Here is an 18,421-nt window from a genome sequence, read left to right on the forward strand (position 1 = left end):
TCACAGGGATGCTGTGAAAATCCTCATCCATTCTAAACTGATTAGAAAATATCAAATTGCACCAACTCCCCAAGTGAAGGATTTCCACAGCAAAGGGGCTGGCAGCCCCACTTTGCATTCCAAATATTTTATCATGGGAATGCTGCCAGTTTGGAACACGGCCACTTCACTGGGTCGGAATCCACACAACACCACTCGACTGAAAGGATCTTCTCTCCAATAGCTGATCTCATTCAGCACGTTTAGTCTGGAGGATCTGAAATCTAATCTCAGGAGCAGCAAGTTCAAGGTGCGTGTATCTAAATGAATCATGATCAAAGAGACCATGATAGCAGCTGAGAAAGAAACATCTTTAAAAATGTCGCAACAAGTTCATATGAAGATATAGGAGCGGAATTAGGCCATTCGGCCCATCGAGTCTGCTCCGCCATTCTATCATGGCTGATATATTCCTCATCTGCTACCTACAATGTTACAGAGCACGGTAGCGCAAGTGGTTAGCACTGTTGCATCACAGCACCAGGGTCGATTCCCGCTCCGGCTTCCTCCCACAAGTTCTGAAAGACGTGCTGTTAGGTGAATTGGACATTCTGAATTCTCCCTCAGTGTACCCGAACAGGCGCTGGAGTGTGGCAACTAGGGGCTTTTCACAGTAACTTCATTGCAGTGTTAATGTAAGCCTACTTGTGACAATAATAAAGATTATTATTACTACGAGCTGGATTGCAAAATCAGCCAGAGCATCTCCTCCCTAGAACAGATGAACAAATACTAATTTAATAATCTTTATTGTCAAAAGTAGGCTTATATTAACACTGCAATGAAGTTACTGTGAAAATCCCCTAGTCGCCACATTCTGGCGCCTGTTCAGGACTAATTGGGTAGCTCTTTCTTCAAGCCATGATGGTCCAAATGACCTCCTTCTGGATTTTCACAGTAACTTCATTGCAGTGTTAATGTAGGCCTACTTGTGACACTAATAAAGATCATTATTGTAACATCCTCTGAGGATAGTAGAGGAGCTGGGAGAGGCGAGGACTGCTAACGAGGAACAAACTAGGCATCACAAACATGACAGAACACAGACATGACAGCACATAGTTTTGTCAAGAGAACAGCACGATATGCAATATTGGCACTCCGGCATCAGTGCAAAAAGGGCGCGTACACGTCACATCAAACGCACTGTACAACTTACAAGAGATCTCTCGGCGCAGTTTTCAATACTATCCGAATAAACCTCCATCCTCCACTTCCCAGATAAATTCCAAAGCTAGCAGCAAAACTCCAGGTCCAGGAAATCCCAAAGAGTTTCATCAACCCCAGAGATCCAAGGGATACGCTATAACTCACCACGCTGTGCATCCTGTCCAGAGACCGCCTGTTGAAATAGGTTTGAAAATAAGTTCATTGTAAGTAGCCACGGGACACAACAGATATTTTCACAAGTAACCGTTTGGCCTAATTGTCGGTTAACTCCCACTTGGCCATCGGAGCAGTCGCTAGTTAATTCGGTGAACATTAGGGTTACGTTAGGCTTTAGAACATAGAACATAGAACAATACAGCGCAGTACAGGCCCTTCGGCCCACGATGTTGCACCGAAACAAAAGCCATCTAACCTACACTATACCATTATCATCCATATGTTTATCCAATAAACTTTTAAATGCCCTCAATGTTGGCGAGTTCACTACTGTAGCAGGTAGGGCATTCCACGGCCTCACTACACTTTGCGTAAAGAACCTACCTCTGACCTCTGTCCTATATCTATTACCCCTCAGTTTAAAGTTATGTCCCCTCGTGCCAGCCATTTCCATCCGCGGGAGAAGGCTCTCACTGTCCACCCTATCCAACCCCCTGATCATTTTGTATGCCTCTATTAAGTCTCCTCTTAACCTTCTTCTCTCCAACGAAAACAACCTCAAGTCCATCAGCCTTTCCTCATAAGATTTTCCCTCCATACCAGGCAACATCCTGAAACATTGAAGCTTTACATCTGGGAATAATCTAACGGGACAGGTGCGGCCATCATGCTGAGGAGCTTGGATTAGAACACTGGGCCTTTCAACTCTTTCAGACTCCTCAGCCAATACGATCAAAGCTCAGCTTTAACTTCCTACTGTATTGCCAAATCCCTCGATTCCCTGTGTCCAAAACTCTAGCCGCTCTTTGACGAATATACTCAGTGGCTGAGAGCAGGCACGGCTGTCGAATGCTCAACTAAAATGCAACAACCCAGTTGCATTGCGTAATTGATTTCCTTATCATAACCCACTTTGTAATATTAACTTGTTCCTCTAACCGATAGAAAGCAATGGTGTATTTAGCTGTAGGTCTCTGTTCTTGATACTAGCTGAAATCTTTAATGTTCTCCTTACCCTAGAATACTAGGGTTGCCTCGAGTGTGTAGCACTACCGCACAAGTCAGGTAGTTGTGAGTTTCAAGTTTGCTCCAGAGAATTAAGTTCAAAATTTAGTCTGAGGCTCCAGTGTAGTAACGAGGGTGGGCTGCTGTGTCATGTCTTTCAGATGAAACATTGAAGCGAGGGAGAGTCTGCCCCGAGGAGGATCCCACGCTACTATTTTTAATTCACTTTTGTGGCTGGCAGCTCGGGGGGAGTTTCCTGACTTGGAAATATATCGGCCGTTCCCTCACTGTCACTGGGTCAAAATCCTGGAACACCTCCCCAACAGCACAGTAGATGTACCTACGCTGCAGGGACTGCAATGGTTCAATGCAGCAGCTCACCACCACCTTCTCAAGGGTGATTAGGGATAATAAATACTGGCCTGTAGCCAGCAACGCCCACATCGCTTGAAAGAATAAAAAGGTAGAAGAGAAGTAAAAATTCTGCCAATATTTAATAATAATAATGAAGGTGATGACCAAATGGGAGGAGGAATTGGGGAAAGAAATGCATCGACCTCGTGCACGAGCTTGGCACCAATACAATTGAAGGTAGTTCACAGAACATATTTGACAAGGTCAAGAATGAGTCGCCTGTTCGAAAGGGTTGAGGACATTTGTGAAAGGTGCTGGGGGTGGATGGGGGGGGGGGGGGGCAATCATGTGCACATGATTTGGTTCTGCCTAAAACTGAGCAAGTTTTGGGGCACCATGTCAACAGTGTTACAGCTAGACCAAGAACACAGTCCCCTGGGGGCCATATTCAGGGTGTTGCACTTGCCAGAGCTCCAGACAGGGGCGGCAGCAGATGTCTTGGCCTTTGCCTCACAGCTGGCGGGAGGCAGATCCTATTGGGGTGGAGGTCAGTTGATCCACCTGCGCCTGGGAGACTTCGTGGAATTTCTAAGCCTCGGGAAGGTTAAATTTAGCTCAAGAGGGAACGAGGAGTGTCGGCACGGTGGCGCAGTGGTTAAAACTGCCTCATGGCGCCAAGGCCCGTGTTCAATCCGGGCCCCAGGTCACTGTGTGTGGAGGTCGCACATTCTCCCCATGTTTACGTGGGTCTCCCCCCACCCAGAATCCAAAGGGTAGGTGAATTGGCCACTCTAAATTGTCCCGTAATTGAAGGGAATGAGGAGGGTTTCACAAGAGGTGGTGTCCATTCATATCTCACTTTAAAGAATTAGCCGCAGTCACAGCTATCAGGTTTGTTTGTTGTATTGGTGGAGTCAAAAAGGAACGAGCTCGGAGACTTTCTGATGGCACAGCCTGCGGCTTTTGATGGCACCAACGTTACTGCCTTTTCAATCGCTGCTGTCTTACTTCCTGCAGTCAGCTTATCGAGGGACAAAGCGTGCCACATGACTCCTCACAACTGTAGCTCCTTTTCCAAATATGGTGGCGGTGGTCTTGGGTTGATGTGCCAGACCCTGCTCTCTTGTTTGATCTCCAAGGCGGCCTTCAGGACGTGCAACAACGCAGAATCGCCGAGCAGAAGCTGATAGCCAAGTTCCGCACACATGAGTGCGGCCTCAACCGGGACCTGGGATTCATGTCGCATTACATTCATCCCCCACCATCTGGCCTGCGAAATCATACCAACTGTCCTGGCTTGACACAATTCACACCTCTTTAACCTGGGGTTACCCCATCTCTGGATCTGTAAAGATTTAATCACCTGCTAATGCTCGCATTCCAAGCATTGTCTGGCATCTTTGAATCTGTCTATATATATGTTTCTGGAACATACCTCTTCATTCACCTGAGGAAGGAGCAGCGCTCCGAAAGGTCGTGACATCGAAACAAACCTGTTGGACTTTAACCTGGTGTTGTAAGACTTCTTACTGTGCTCACCCCAGTCCAACGCCGGCATCTCCACATCATGGCTACTGTTTGATGACATGAATCCCGAGGAGGTTAAGACAATCACCTTCCTTGCTTTGGAAAAGACCCATTCAATTGGGAATGCCCTTTCGATGGTTTCAGGACGGGTATAGTTGACAATCTTTTGTCGGAGATGTGACATGTTGTTTCTGTTAGACAGCGAGTCAGTTTTTGGAACCCACAAACCAGTTATCCGACCTTCAGTGACCACTTTTCCAGCACAGTGGAAAAGCTAAGTTCAAAGAGTGCACATTGAAAGAAGTTTGGAATATAAAAGTTAGGCTATGCCTTTACTGGGCAAGACACCGCCATGGTTTTATGGTGCTGAGCTTGCACCCGCCCCCCCACCCAATCAAATCTTTCACCCCAACACGAGCAATGCCTCCCCCTGGTCAAAATGCTTCACTGCAACATTGATGTCGCTGAAGAGCTTCTTATAGTCATGTAAAGTTTGGGGAAAGAACATGCACACTGGTCTGAGAATCATATAATTTACAGTGCAGAAGGAGGCCATTCAGCCCATCGAGTCTCCACCTGCCCTTGGAAAGAGCACCCTACCCAAGCCCATACCCTCCACCCTATCCCCGTAACCCAACCCCACCGTTGTTTTTTGGACACTAAGGGGCAATTTAGCATGACCAATCCACCTAACCTGCACATCTTTGGACTTGTGGGAGGAAACCGGAGCACCCGGAGGAAACCCACGCAGACACGGGGGAGAACGCGCAGACTCCGCACAGACAGGGACCGAAGCCGGGACCCTGGAGCTGTGAAGCAACAGTGCTAACCACCGTGCTACCTTGACAGTCACATCAAACATGCAAAACTATGTCCGCCCCCAGCCCCCCCCCCCCCCCTTGCTTGGTTAAAACCCACCTCTTTGAACAACTTTTCGATCATCTGATCTATTGACTCCTTATGTGCTTCAGGGGCATAATTTGTTTAAAACACCCTAGTGAAGCGTCATGGGACATTTTATTACACTAAAGGCGCTATACAAATACTGGTTGATCTCGGCATTTGGAATTGAATACAACAAAAATAAATTAAAAAGCTGGGGAAGATGGAAATGATTCTCTGGAGGCCATTCAGCCGAATCAGCCTGATAAAAGAGCATTCTATTTCGATACATGACACCACTCTACTCCCCCCTGGCCTGGCAAACATTTTCATTTTCCCAGCGTTCATCCAGCTCACTTTGGAAAGTCTATTGAATCTGCGTCCACCAATCTTTCAGGCAGCACCTTCCATGCCACAGCAACTCACTGTACTCATCTGCCACTGGTTGTTTTGCCGATCACCTTCAACTCTGGTCACTGGCCCTGCTGTCACTGGAAACATCCTTCCCCTTCATCAAAACCCCTCTCTTAAACCTCCTCTGCGCGGGGAACAATCCCAACCTCTCCAGTCGCCCCACATGACCGAACTCCCTCGCCCTTGTACCGTGAAGAGGCCACAGATCGTCAACGTCACGACTCATTGCCCACTTTTTAACCGGATGCTTCAGAGACGTTCCGCTCCCACCCCACTGAGCCTGGCCCTTTGGGCACCATGCAGTCTCCTGATCTGAGAAACACCAATCAAAACCCTGACAACGGAGGCAGCAAAGGCGCACCATTCTGAAACAACCAACACACACACACACACAAAAATAAATCACTCCGGGGATGAAACACTCCATTGTTTCAATTCCCGGAGTGGCCTTCATTGGAAACATTGAGGGCTTTTGCATTCCAAGACTGAAAAGGAACGGCCACTCTCCCTTCGTCTTGAATGGCGAATTTGGCATCAAGTGCAATGACAGAAGTTATATCAATTTAAATATGGGGTGGTGACAGTAAACACCAAGTGAGTGAGTACTGTAAACATGCATCAACCTCACCACCCCACCCAGCTAAGTCTTTTTAAGTGAAAAGCAACTTTACCCCAGCCAAGATAAAGTTAGGGTAACTCACCAGTTCCACAACAACACCGTCTTCAGGATTCCTTCACTCCTGTGGCATGCAGACTAAAGTGAACCTTCCCTCTGGGAGCAGCTTCTATTCGTGGTGTGTTGGTATTCCCCGACAGGAGAGGACGACAGTTCGCGCTGGAAGGGACGATCCCAGTTGAAAGCAGCCAGCCTTCCTGTTTCGATCTACTTCACTCGACACAAAGATACTTCATTCTGGCTCTGCGGAAGAGCTCACAGGCAGTGCTCCAGCCAGGCTCGGGTCCATTTCCAAACAAGCCCTTCACTCGCTGGAAGCTTTTCAGCAAACAGAGCTCTCTGCTGGCCCCTCCCCTCGCCCATTCACAGGGACGGGCTTGGACTGAAAGCAAAAAAAAAAATCAAAATCAAATCCAAATGGGTCCTATCGTCACACTTAAAAAAAATAAAATAAAAACAGGGCTGCTCTCAAGGGTAGTTGGTTTTGTATCCCAACAAGGTGACTGCTCCCTCTCGGTGCTAACCGGTTCTTTGCAATGCCACTGTATTTGATCTGTGAACAACACATAGGAGGATTGAGCGACAATAGGCAACGCAAAGGGTTCAGAATAAAGCACAAGGACAGAGTTCAGGGGGTGAGGTCACAATGAACATGAGCACTGCGAGGCTGAACTGCTTTATACATCCAGTTTGGCAATGTTAGCTCCGGGAAGTGGGACAATTCCCGTCCCCAGGAATCTGGCACACGCGTCAGGTCCTCCGGAATGAAGTAACCAAACATTTTCACAACATTACAACACTGTTTCAATGCAACTGCTGGCCCGGTCACACATTTCCACACGGAAAGGACAAGGGGATGTCTCAATGGTTGGAAAAGATTACCAACGAGTCTTAATGTACTCGTCAAATCTAGCCAGAGCCCCTTCTTCCCCCTCCCCAGGGTAGAGCCCAGGTGAAGGACAGCACCGCCTGCTGGACGGTAAAGAATGAGGTGCCTGGTGCAGAACGAGTTAAAGCAGAATACTGTACCATTCATCTGGCGGGTTGAACATCATAAGGAGGTGGGAAGGAGGAAGCGTGCGCAGCATTTCAGCATATATCTGGATCTCAGGAGGAATGAAGAGAGCAAAGCAAGAAGAAGATTGCCTATAGTTGCATTAATGCAACAGATAAAAAAACAAGAAAGGCCGTGATGTGGAGAGTAAGTGAGGGCGAGGGATGACAGGTTTTATACTTGCTGGATCATAGAATTTACAGTGCAGAAGGAGGCCATTCAGCCCATTGAGTCTACACCGGCCCCTGATGTTGCATATTACCTTGGATGGATAAATGTACCAGACTAATTTTAAAAAAAATCTTGTAGCAACAATACAGAACCCAGAGCTTGGCATGGGAGCTTGCCCTTGTGGTGAATATAGGCAATCACTAACAGCTCTCTCAGACTCTAAATTTACCAACATCAGATGTATGAACAGGGATGCTACGTTATCCACTTTCCAGTCCTCTGGGACCCTTCCTGCCTTTAATGATTCCTGAAAGATCACCACCAATGCCACCACAATCTCCTCAGCTATCTCTTTTAGGACCCTGGGGTGTAGTCCACCTGGTCCAGATGACTTATCCACCTTCAGACCCTTCAGTTTCCCCAGAATCTTCTCCTTGGTGATGGTCACTACACTCACCTCTACCCTCTGGTTATTCTGGAGCTCTGGTATCCCACTGGTGTCTTCCACCGTGAAGACTGATGCAAAGTAATTATTCACTTCCTCTGTCATTTCTTTGTTTCCTATTATTACTTCTCCAGCCTCATTTTCCAGTGGTCCAAGTCTATCTTTGCCTCTCTACCTTTTATATATTGAAAAAAACTCTTCCCATCTTCTTTTATATTACTAGCTAGCTTTCACTCATACTTCATCTTCTCCCCCCTTATTGCTTTTTTAGTTGTCTTCTGCTCGCTTTCAAAGGCTTCCCAATCCTCTAGCTTCCCACTAATCCTCGCCACTTTGTGTGCTTTTTCTTTTTCTTTTATGCTGTCCTTGACGTCCCTTGTCAGCCATGGATGGCTTGTCCTCCCCTTAGTGTGTTTCCCCCTCCTTGGGATGAATTTCTGTTGTGGCTCCCAAATAACCCTCCAAACCTCCTGCCATTACTGTTCCTCGGTCTTTCCTGCTCGGCTCGTTTACCAATCAACTCTGCCCAGCTCCTCCCTCACGTCTTTGTAGTTACCTTTTGTGAGGGCCACGAAGAATCCAGCACGAGTTTTAAGGATACAAAGTAATAACATTTATTTACAATAACATGTATATATAACAGCAACTTCCCTTGCTGCACACTCCTTTCTGCTGTTTCCAAACTGGCCAGCTTTATTTATACCTGGAGTTTACTAATGGTTTCTCCGTCCCCCTCATTGGGGAAGTTCATACTCCCACAGGATTGTGGGATTGTCATTAGTCCCCAGCCAATGGTAAGTAAGCAGGTTATAACATCCCTCCCCCTAAAGTCCAAGGAATCCACCGAAGACCCTGGCGAAGGAGGGCGTCGGACTCCTTTTGCCGCAGGCCGGACACCATTTGCACGCGGCGCTGGATCAGGGGATGTGTAACGAGATGGAGACCGGTGCTTCCGTGATGAACGGCGCAACGGTTGTACATCCACGGCCCGTGGACCCGAGGATTCCCCCTCTGATGCATCCTGTGTCTCCATCTCGGAGTCAGAGTCTGCTGCCTCCGTCATGTCAGCATCTCTATTTCCATTCGGTTCTGTAACGACCTGCGCAGGCTTCGAGTGAGGCACCAGTGGAAGATTGTGAGGACTACCTTCCCTTGTCTCTGCGGCTGTAGAAATGAGCTCTGCGGGCGGGGAATCTTTTGAGGGGATAGTCTTCTGGACCGAACGTGGTCTACATGTTTGCACTGGAGACGACCCTGGGCTTGCACCTGGTAAGATATAGGGCCCGTTTGGCGAAAGATTACACCAGGAACCCACTGGGCACCACCAGCAAAATTCCGAACGAACACTGGGTCACCGGGCGCAAACTGCCGAATCGGCCGATGCCGAGAAAATCCCTGTCCCTGCCGTTCTTGTGTGCGGCGTACTTTTGCGCCAATGTCCGGGAAACCATACTAAGGCGGGTGCGAAGTCTCCGGCCCATTAGGAGTTCTGCGGGAGCTACCCCCGTCACCGCATGGGGGGTGGTCCTATACGTAAACAAAAAGCGAGCCAGTCTCGTCTCCATTGATCCGGAAGACTGCTTCTTTCGGCCTCTTTTGAATGTCTGCACTGCGCGCTCTGCCAACCCATTTGAAGCCGGGTGGTGAGGGGCAGTGCGGATATGGCGGATGCGTTCATCTTCGTGAACCTCGCAAACTCCTCACTCGTGAATGGAGTGCCGTTATCCGTGACCAGCACCTCGGGGAGGCCATGCGTACTAAACGACAAACGCATCTTTTCAATTGTTGCGCAGGACGTTGTCCCCTGCATCTTATGCACCTCTAGCCATTTAGACTGGGCGTCAATTAATAGAAGGAACATGGATCCTTGAAAAGGGCCTGCGGAATCTGCATGCAAGCGGGCCCAAGGCCGCCATGGCCATTCCCAGTGATGTAGGGGTGCGGCAGGCGGAAGCTTCTGATGCTCCTGGCAAATGGAGCAGTTTTGGGCCACCTTCTCAATGTCGGTGTCGAGGCCTGGCCACCAGACATAACTCCGGGCCAACATTTGCATTTTGGTCACACCTGGATGCCCATTGTGCAAGTCTGTTAGTATCAGCTCCTGGCCTTTTTCCGGGACAATCACACACGTCCCCCACAAGAGGATGCCGTCTTCCACGCTGAATTCTGACAGCTTGGAGGAAAATGCCCACACCTCGCCTGGGAGCTGTCTATGCTGCCCACCATACAGGACTATGTGCCGAACCTTTGACAGGACTGGCTCCGTCTGGGTCCACTCACGGAGCTGTGATGCCGTGACAGGCAAGGTGTCCATAAAATTTAAGGTTGCAACCACCTCACCGGTCGTGGGGGTCGACATGGGGCCGGTCGATAAAGGCAATCGGCTCAGTGCGTCGGCATTTGCTATCTGCGTACCTGGTTTGTGCTCCAGAGAATACTCGTATGCAGCAAGCAACAAAGCCCAGCGCTGGATCCGTGCGGAAGCAATGGGCGGTATTGGCTTATCCTCTCTGAAAAGTCCCAGCAGAGGCTTATGATCAGTCACGATAGTGAAATGGCGGCCATACACGTACTGCTGGAAGTGTTTCACCGCAAAAACCACTGCCAGACCCTCCTTCTCGATCTGCGTGTACTTTTTCTCCGCTGCAGTCAATGTGCGGGAGGCGAAAGCTATCGGTCGCTCGTTCCCGTTCTCCATCTTGTGGGACAGGACGGCCCCAATACCATACGGGTATGCATCACATGTGACGAGCAAAGGCTTTCCAGGATCATAGTGGGTTAGTAACCCAGACGACGACAATTTTTGCTTTCCCCGCCGGAAAGCGGTTTCTTGCGGCTGACCCCAAACCCAGGTGTGATTTTTCTTTAGCAGAAGGTGCAAAGGGGCCAGCGTAGTTGTCAGATTGGGGAGGAACTTCCTGTAATAGTTTACGAGACCAAGAAAAGAACGAAGATGCGAAGTGTCAGTCGGGGCGGGGGCATGTTGAATTGCACGCACCTTCTCTGCGACGGGGTGCACACCTTCGCGGTCCACCCGATAACCTAGGTAGACTACTTCCTTTGCCTGAAATACGCACTTTGTGCGATGTAAACGGACTCCAGCCTCCGAAAGGCGTCTAAGGACAGCCTCCAGATTTTCCAAATGTTCCTGCTCCGTCGTCCCTGTAATCAAAACGTCATCTAAGTAGACAGCAACATGTGGTAAACCTCTCAAAATGCACTCCATAACACGTTGAAAAATAGCGTAGGCAGAGGATACTCCAAAGGGCAACCGTGTATATTCATACAGGCCCCGGTGTGTATTAATTGTTACATATGGTCGGGAGGCAGGGTCCAGCTCCAACTGCAGGTAGGCCTGATTCATATCTAATTTTGTGAACGAGATTCCACCTGCAAGCTTCACGTAGAGATCCTCTATGCGAGGCATTGGATATCGGTCGAGTCGGGAAGCCGTATTCACTATAAGTTTATAGTCGCCACACAAGCGAACTGTGGCATCTGGCTTCATTACAGGTATAATTGGTGCTGCCCAGTCAGCAAAACGGACGGGCCTGATAATACCCAAACTCTCCAATCGAGTGAGCTCCTCTTCTACCTTCTCGAGCAAGGCGTAAGGCACTGGGCGCGCCCGGAAATAGCGCGGCATGGCTCCTGGTTTGACTTGGATACGGGCTACGACCCCTTTTATTTTCCCCAAACCAGGCTGGACTACATCTGGGTATCGTCCTAGCACCTCAGTCAGCCCTTCAGAAACTGTTTGGAGGATATGCTGCCATTGCAACCGCAAATGGCGCAACCAGTCCCGATCCAACAGGCTGGGCCCATGGCCGCGCACCACGATAAGTGGGAAACGCCCTCCTGGCGTCCATAAACAACAGGGGTCATTGTAGTTCCTGCAATGTCCAGTGGTTCCCCCGTGTAGGTGGCCAACCTGGCCTGTGAGTCGGTTAATGTAAGGGTCTGTATACCCTGCTTGATGCGGTCAAATGTCCTCTGGGCGATCACGGAGACCGCTGCGCCAGTGTCCAACTCCATCCCATCTTCGTCGCCAGTTTTGTGAGGGCCACGAAGAATCCAGCATGAGTTTTAAGGATATAAAGTAATAACATTTATTTACAATAACATATATATATAACAGCAGCAGCAACTTCCCTTGCTGCACACTCCTTCCTGCTGGTTCCAAACTGGCCAGCTTTATTTATACTTGGAGTTTACTAATGGTTTCTCCGTCCCCCTCATTGGAAAAGCTCATACTCCCACAGGATTGTGGGATTGTCATTAGTCCCCAGCCAATGGTAAGTAGGCAGGTTATAACATTACCCTTATTTCATTGTAAAACCATTACATCTGATTGTAGCTTTTCCCTCTCAAACAGCAGGGTAAATCATATTGTGGTCACTTCTCCCGAAGGGTTCCTTCACCTTAAGTTTCGTAATCACGTCTGCCTCATTACACATCACCAAATCCAGAATTGCCTCTTCCCTAGTAGGCTCTGTCACAAGCTGCTCCAAAAAAACATCTCTCATCTCTTAGACATTCTACAAATTACTTGTTTCGGGATCTACTACCAATCTGATTTTCCCAGTCTTCCTGCATATTGAAGTCCCCCATGATTATTGTGATATTGCCTTTTTTACATGCTTTCTCGATCTCCTGATTTATATTCTGCCCCACATCCTGACTACTGCTAGGGGGCCTGTACATAATTCCCATCAGGGTCTTTTAACCGTTGCGATTCCTCAACTCTACCCGCACAGGTTCTATGCCTTCTGATCCTATATCGCTTCTTGCTATCGATTTAACTTCATTCCTTACTAACAATGCAACCCCGCCCCCTTTGCCCATCTGCCTGTCCTTTCGATATTTAGATCCCAGCCCTGATCCGCTTGCAGCCACGTCTGTGATGCCCACAACATCGTACCGGCCAATTACAATGTGCGAACAAGCTCATTTACCTTGTTCAGTATACTGCGCGCATTTAGGTACAACACCCTCAGTCCTGCATTGACCACCTCCCTTCTCATATTTATCCCCTTATTTGCTCTGCCTGAGGTTAGATTTCTGCCACCTTCTATACTCTGTTCTTTTGCGTGGTCTGGAAACTTTACAAACCTCTCCTGAGCCCTCTGCTCCTTTAATTAGTTGAAAGTCCTCGTCATTAACCTGCACTTCTACCCTCTCCTTTAACTTTGATTTTCTAATTCTCCATGCAATTGAACCCTCCTCCCACTATTTAGTTTAAAGCCCTGTCTATAACACTAGTTATACAATACATTAACGTTGCAGTGAAGTTGCTGTGAAAACCCCCTAGTCGCCACACTCCGGCGCCTGTTCGGGTACACAGAGGGAGAATTCAGAATGTCCAATTCACCGAACAAGCACGTCTTTTGGGACACGTGGGAGGAAACCGGAGCGCCCGGAGGAAACCCACGCAGACACGGTGAGAACTTGCAGACTCTGCACAGACCGTGACCCAAGCCAGGAATCGAACCTGGAACCCTGGCGCTGTGAGGGCAGCAGTCCTCACCACTGTGCTACCAATTTGTCAGGACTCTGGTCCCAGCATGGTTCAGACGAAGACCATCCCATCGGAACAGGTCCCATCTTCCCCAGTACTATTGTCAATGTGCCATGAATTCAAAACCATTCCTTCCACACCAATCTTTGAGCCACGCTTAATCTTATTGACCCTGTGACAATTAGCTCATGGCTCAGATAGTAATCCAGAGATTATTACCTTTTAGTTCTGTTTTTTAATTTATCTCCTAGTGTGATATGGTACAAATAAAGTAATGGCATGATGGGAAAACTGGTCAATGGGAAGACTGGTCAAAATATTTGATACAATGTAAGAAATGCTGCCCTAACCATTTCCCTGTAAGACTAATAAGGCCGACTCGGCATAACTTGAAGTCTGAATAAGATCAGAGGTCAAGCCATTCCAAAATACTGGACCTCGGCAACTCCTGATAAGACTAACTCGTCATAACCCAGGGCCGTAGGAATAAGACAAGATAAGGTCAGGAAGAAATAAGTCTCCTCCGACCTCTCAATGTTCCCTCCAAGGACAAGATAATGGTATGAGTGATGCGACAAAGAGCCCACAAAGGTCAGCAGGCATTGCTTCCGTTTCTACTTCCGATCGAATTCCTGACTAAGCTGTTGTCACGCAATCTTGATAATGATAATGTATAAATAATGAACTGATTTTCTGTAAAAGCGCAGACTTGAGAAGGAATCAGCAGTTTCACTAACTGCTCTCTGACATCAAGTTTCAGCCATTACTGCATGCAATAAAGCCTTGTTATTTTGTCTCAACGAGCGTTGTTGAATCTTTCTACTACAGAAGCAGGAAAATATTGGGCGTGATTCTCTGCTCCCGCGCCGGTTGGGAGAATCGCCTGGGTCGCCAAATTTTCCCACGACGCCGGTCCAACACACTCCCGCGATTCTCCCAAGCGGCGAGAACGGCCCCGTCGAGTTCCGCGCGGCGCAGGCCGGAGAAACGCCCAAGACATCCAAATGGCGGGTTCCCCCCCGGCGCCGTCCACACCTGGTCGCTGCCGGCGGGAACAGCGCGGGAACGCTGGGGGGGGGGGTGGCCTGCGGGGGGGGGGCGTTCCTGCACCTGGGGAGGGGGAGGGTGGGGGGAGAGGAGGGGAGGGTGGGGGGAGAGGAGGGGAGGGTGGGGAGGGTGGGGGGAGAGGAGGGGAGGGTGGGGAGAGGAGGGGGAGGGGGGAGGAGGGGGAGGGGAGAGAAGGGGGAGGGTGGGAGGAGGGGGGGAGGGAAGGGGGAGGGGGGAGGGAAGGGGGAGGGGGGGAGGAAAGGGGGAGGGGGGGAGGGAAGGGGGAGGGGGGAGGGAAGGGGAGGGGGGGAGGGAAGTGGAGGGGGGGAGGGAAGTGGAGGGGGGGAGGGAAGGGGAGGGGGGGAGGGAAAGGGAGGGGGAGGGAAGGGGAGGGAAAGGGAGGGGGAGGGAAGGGGAGGGAAAGGGAGGGGAGGAAGGGAGGGGGGAGGGAAGGGGAGGGGGGGGAGGGAAGGGGGAGGGGGGGAGGGAAGGGGGAGGGGGGAGGGAAGGGGGAGGGGGGAGGGAAGGGGGAGGGGGGAGGGAAGGGGGAGGGGGAGGGGGGAGGAAAGGGGAGGGGGGGAGGGAAGGGGAGGGGGGAAGGAAGGGGAGGGGGGGAGGGAAAGGGAGGGGGAGGGAAGGGGAGGGAAAGGGAGGGGGAGGGAAGGGGAGGGGGGAGGGGGAGGGAAGGGGAGGGGGGGAGGGAAGGGGAGGGGGGAGGGAAGGGGAGGGGGGGAGGGAAGGGGAGGGGGGGGGAGGGGAGGGAAGGGGAGGGGGGGGAGGGGAGGGAAGGGGAGGGGGAGGGGAGGGAAGGGGAGGGGGGAGGGGAAGGAAGGGGAGGGGGAGGGAAGGGGAGGGGGGAGGGAAGGGGAGGGGGGAGGGAAGGGGAGGGGGGAGGGAGGGAAGGGGAGGGGGGAGGGAGGGAAGGGAGGGGGGAGGGGAGGGAAGGGGAGGGGGGAGGGGAGGGAAGGGGAGGGGGAGGGGAGGGGGGGAGGGGAGGGGGGGAGGGGGAGGGGAGGGGGGGGAGGGGAGGGGGGAGGGGAGGGGGGGAGGGGAGGGGGGGAGGGAGGGGGGGAGGGGGGAGGGGAGGGGGGAGGGGGAGGGGGGGGAGGGGGAGGGGAGGGGGGGAGGGGGAGGGGGGGAGGGGGGAGGGGAGGAGGGGAGGGAAGGAGGAGGGGGAGGGAAGGAGGAGGGGGGAGGGAAGGAGGAGGGGGGAGGAAGGAGGAGGGGGAGGGAGGGGGAGGGGAGGGAAGGGGAGGGGGGAGGGAAGGGGGAGGGGGGAGGGAAGGGAGGAGGGGGGAGGGAAGGAGGAGGGGGGAGGGAAGGGGAGGCGGGAGGGAAGGGGGAGGCGGGAGGGAAGGGGGAGGCGGGAGGGAAGGGGGAGGCGGGAGGGAAGGGGGAGGCGGGAGGGAAGGGGGAGGCGGGAGGGAGGGGAGGGGGAGGCGGGAGGGAAGGGGGAGGAGGGAGGGAAGGGGGAGGCGGGAGGGAAGGGGGAGGCGGGAGGGAAGGGGGAGGGGGAGGAAGGGGGGAGGGGGGAAGGGGGGGGAGGGGGAAGGGGGGGAAGGGGGGAGGGGGGGGAGGGGGGGGGGGGAGGGGGGGGGAAGGGGGAGGGGGAGGGAAGGGGGAGGGGAGGGAAGGGGGAGGGGGGGGAGGGAGGGGGGAGGGGGGGGGAGGGAATGGGGGAGGGGGGGGAGGGATGGGGGAGGTGGGGAGGGAAGGGGGGAGGGGGGAGGGAAGGGGGAGGGGGGAGGGAAGGGGGAGGGAAGGGGGAGGGGGGAGGGAAGGGGGAGGGGGGAGGGAAGGGGAGGAGGGAGGGAAGGGGGAGGAGGGAGGGAAGGGGGGGAGGGAAGGGGGAGGGGGGGAGGGAAGGGGGAGGGGGGGAGGGAAGGGGGAGGGGGGGAGGGAAGGGGGAGGGGGGGAGGAAGGGGGAGGGGGGAGGGAAGGGGGAGGGAAGGGGGTGGGGGGGAAGGAAGGGGGAGGGAAGGGGAGGGGGGGAGAGAAGGGGAGGGGGTAGGGGGAGGGGGGAGGGGAGGGGGAGGGGGGAGGGGGAGGGGAGGAGGAGGGGAGGGGAGGGGGGAGGAGGAGGGGAGGGGAGGGGGGAGGGGAGGGGGAGGGGAGGGGGGGAGGGGAGGGGGAGGGGAGGGGGGAGGGGAGGGGAGGGGGGAGGGGGGAGGGGAGGGGTGGGGGGAGGGGGAGGGGAGGGGGAGGGGGAGGGGGGAGGGGAGGGGGGAGGGGGGAGGGGAGGGGGAGGGAGGGGGGAGGGGGGAGGGAAGGGGGAGGGGGGAGGGAAGGGGGAGGGGGGAGGGAAGGGGGAGGGGGAGGGAAGGGGGAGGGGGAGGGAAGGGGGAGGGGAGGGAAGGGGGGAGGGGGAGGGAAGGGGTGGGGGGAGGGAGGGGAGGGGGGAGGGATGGGGAGGGGGGAGGGAGGGGAGGGGGGGAGGGAAGGGGAGGGGGGGAGGGAAGGGGGGGGGGGAGGGGGGGGAAGGGGAGGGGGGGATGGGGGTGGGGAAGGGGGTGGGGGGAGGGGGAGGGGGGGGGGGAAGGGGGTGGGGAGGGGGGAGGGGGAGGGGAGGGGGTGGGGGAGGGGAGGGGGGAGGGGTGGGGGGAAGGGGGAGGGGGGTGGGGGAGGGGAGGGGGAGGGGGGAGGGGGAGGGGGGAGGGGGAGGGGGTGGGGGAGGGGGATGGGGGGTGGGGGATGGGGGTGGGGGGGAGGGGGAAGGGGGAGGGGGGAAGGGGTGGGGGGGAAGGGGGAGGGGGAGGGGGGAGGGGGGAAGGATGGGGGAGGGGGGAGGGGGGAAGGAGGGGGGGGGGAAGGGGGAGGGGGGAGTGGGGGAAGGGAAGCAGGGAGGGGGGGAGGGGGGAAGGAAGGGGGAGGGGGGAAGGGAAGGGGGGAGGGGGGAGGGAAGGGGGGAGGGGGGAAGGGAAGGGGGGAGGGGGGAGGGGATGGGGGGAGGGGGGAGGGGGGAAGGGAGGGGGAGGGGGGAGGGAAGGGGGGAGGGGGGAAGGGTAGGGGGAGGGGGGAGGGGGAAGGGGGGTGGGGGAGGGAGGGGGGGGGGGAGGGTAGGGGAGGGGGGAGGGAGGGGAGGGGGGATGGGAAGGGGAGAGGGGGGAAGGGAAGGGGAGAGGGGGGAAGGGAAGGGGAGAGGGGGGAAGGGAAGGGAGGGGGGAGGAGGGGTGGGGGGAGGGAAAGGGGAGAGGGGGGGATGGAAGGGGAGGGGGGGGAAGGGAAGGGGAGGGGGGGGAAGGGAAGGGGAGGGGGGGGGAAGGGAAGGGGAGAGGGGGGGGAAGGGAAGGGGAGAGGGGGGGAAGGGAAGGGGAGAGGGGGGGAAGGGAAGGGGAGAGGGGGGGAGGAAGGGGAGAGGGGGGGAGGGAAGGGGAGAGGGGGGGAAGGGAAGGGGAGAGGGGGGAAGGGAAGGGGAGTGGGGGGGGAAGGGGAGAGGGGGGAAGGGGAGAGGGGGGGAAGGGAGAGGGGAGAGGGGGGGAAGGGAGAGGGGAGAGGGGGGGAAGGGAAGGGGAGGGGGGGAAGGGAAGGGGAGGGGGGAAGGGAAGGGGAGGGGGGGAAGGGAAGGGGAGGGGGGGGAAGGGGGAGAGGGGGAAGGGGAGGGGGGAAGGGGAGAGGGGAAGGGAGGGGGGAGGGGGGAAGTGAAGGGGGGGTGGGGGGAGGGGGGAAGGGGGGGGAGAGGGGAGGGGGGATGGGGGGAGGGGGAGGGGGGGGAGGGGGGGAAGGGGGAGGGGGAAGGGGGAGGGGGGAGGGGGAAGGGGGAGGGGGGAAGGGGGAGGGGGGAGGGGGAGGGGGGAAGGGGGAGGGGGGGGAGGGGGAGGGGGGGAGGGGGAGGGGGGAAGGGGGAGGGGGGGAGGGGGAGGGGGAAGGGGGGGAGGGGGAAGGGGGAGGGGGGGAGGGGGAAGGGGAGGGGGGGAGGGGGGGAGGGGGAAGGGGAGGGGGGGAGGGGGAGGGGGGAGGGGGAAG

General features: G+C 54.7%; 1 protein-coding gene across 8 annotated transcripts in view; it reads right to left on the reverse strand.

The window, feature by feature from the left end:
• Positions 1–7,133, reverse strand: part of slc27a1a (solute carrier family 27 member 1a) — a 70,936-nt gene extending 63,803 nt beyond the window's left edge. Inside the window, exons 1-2 of one of the 8 annotated variants that reach the window (XM_072490929.1) lie at positions 6,249–7,133; positions 1,199–1,381 (exon numbers count right to left, since the gene is read on the reverse strand). In XM_072490929.1, coding sequence (XP_072347030.1) covers positions 1,199–1,365 — 167 coding nt within the window. In that variant the 5' untranslated portion in view covers positions 1,366–1,381; positions 6,249–7,133. The other 7 variants (XM_072490934.1, XM_072490932.1, XM_072490931.1 and 4 more) reach the window with 7 other exon arrangements.
• Between the last annotated feature and the right edge of the window lie 11,288 nt (positions 7,134–18,421).

The sequence above is a fragment of the Scyliorhinus torazame genome, chromosome 27, assembly GCF_047496885.1.
Source record: "Scyliorhinus torazame isolate Kashiwa2021f chromosome 27, sScyTor2.1, whole genome shotgun sequence".
NCBI lineage: Eukaryota > Metazoa > Chordata > Chondrichthyes > Carcharhiniformes > Scyliorhinidae > Scyliorhinus > Scyliorhinus torazame.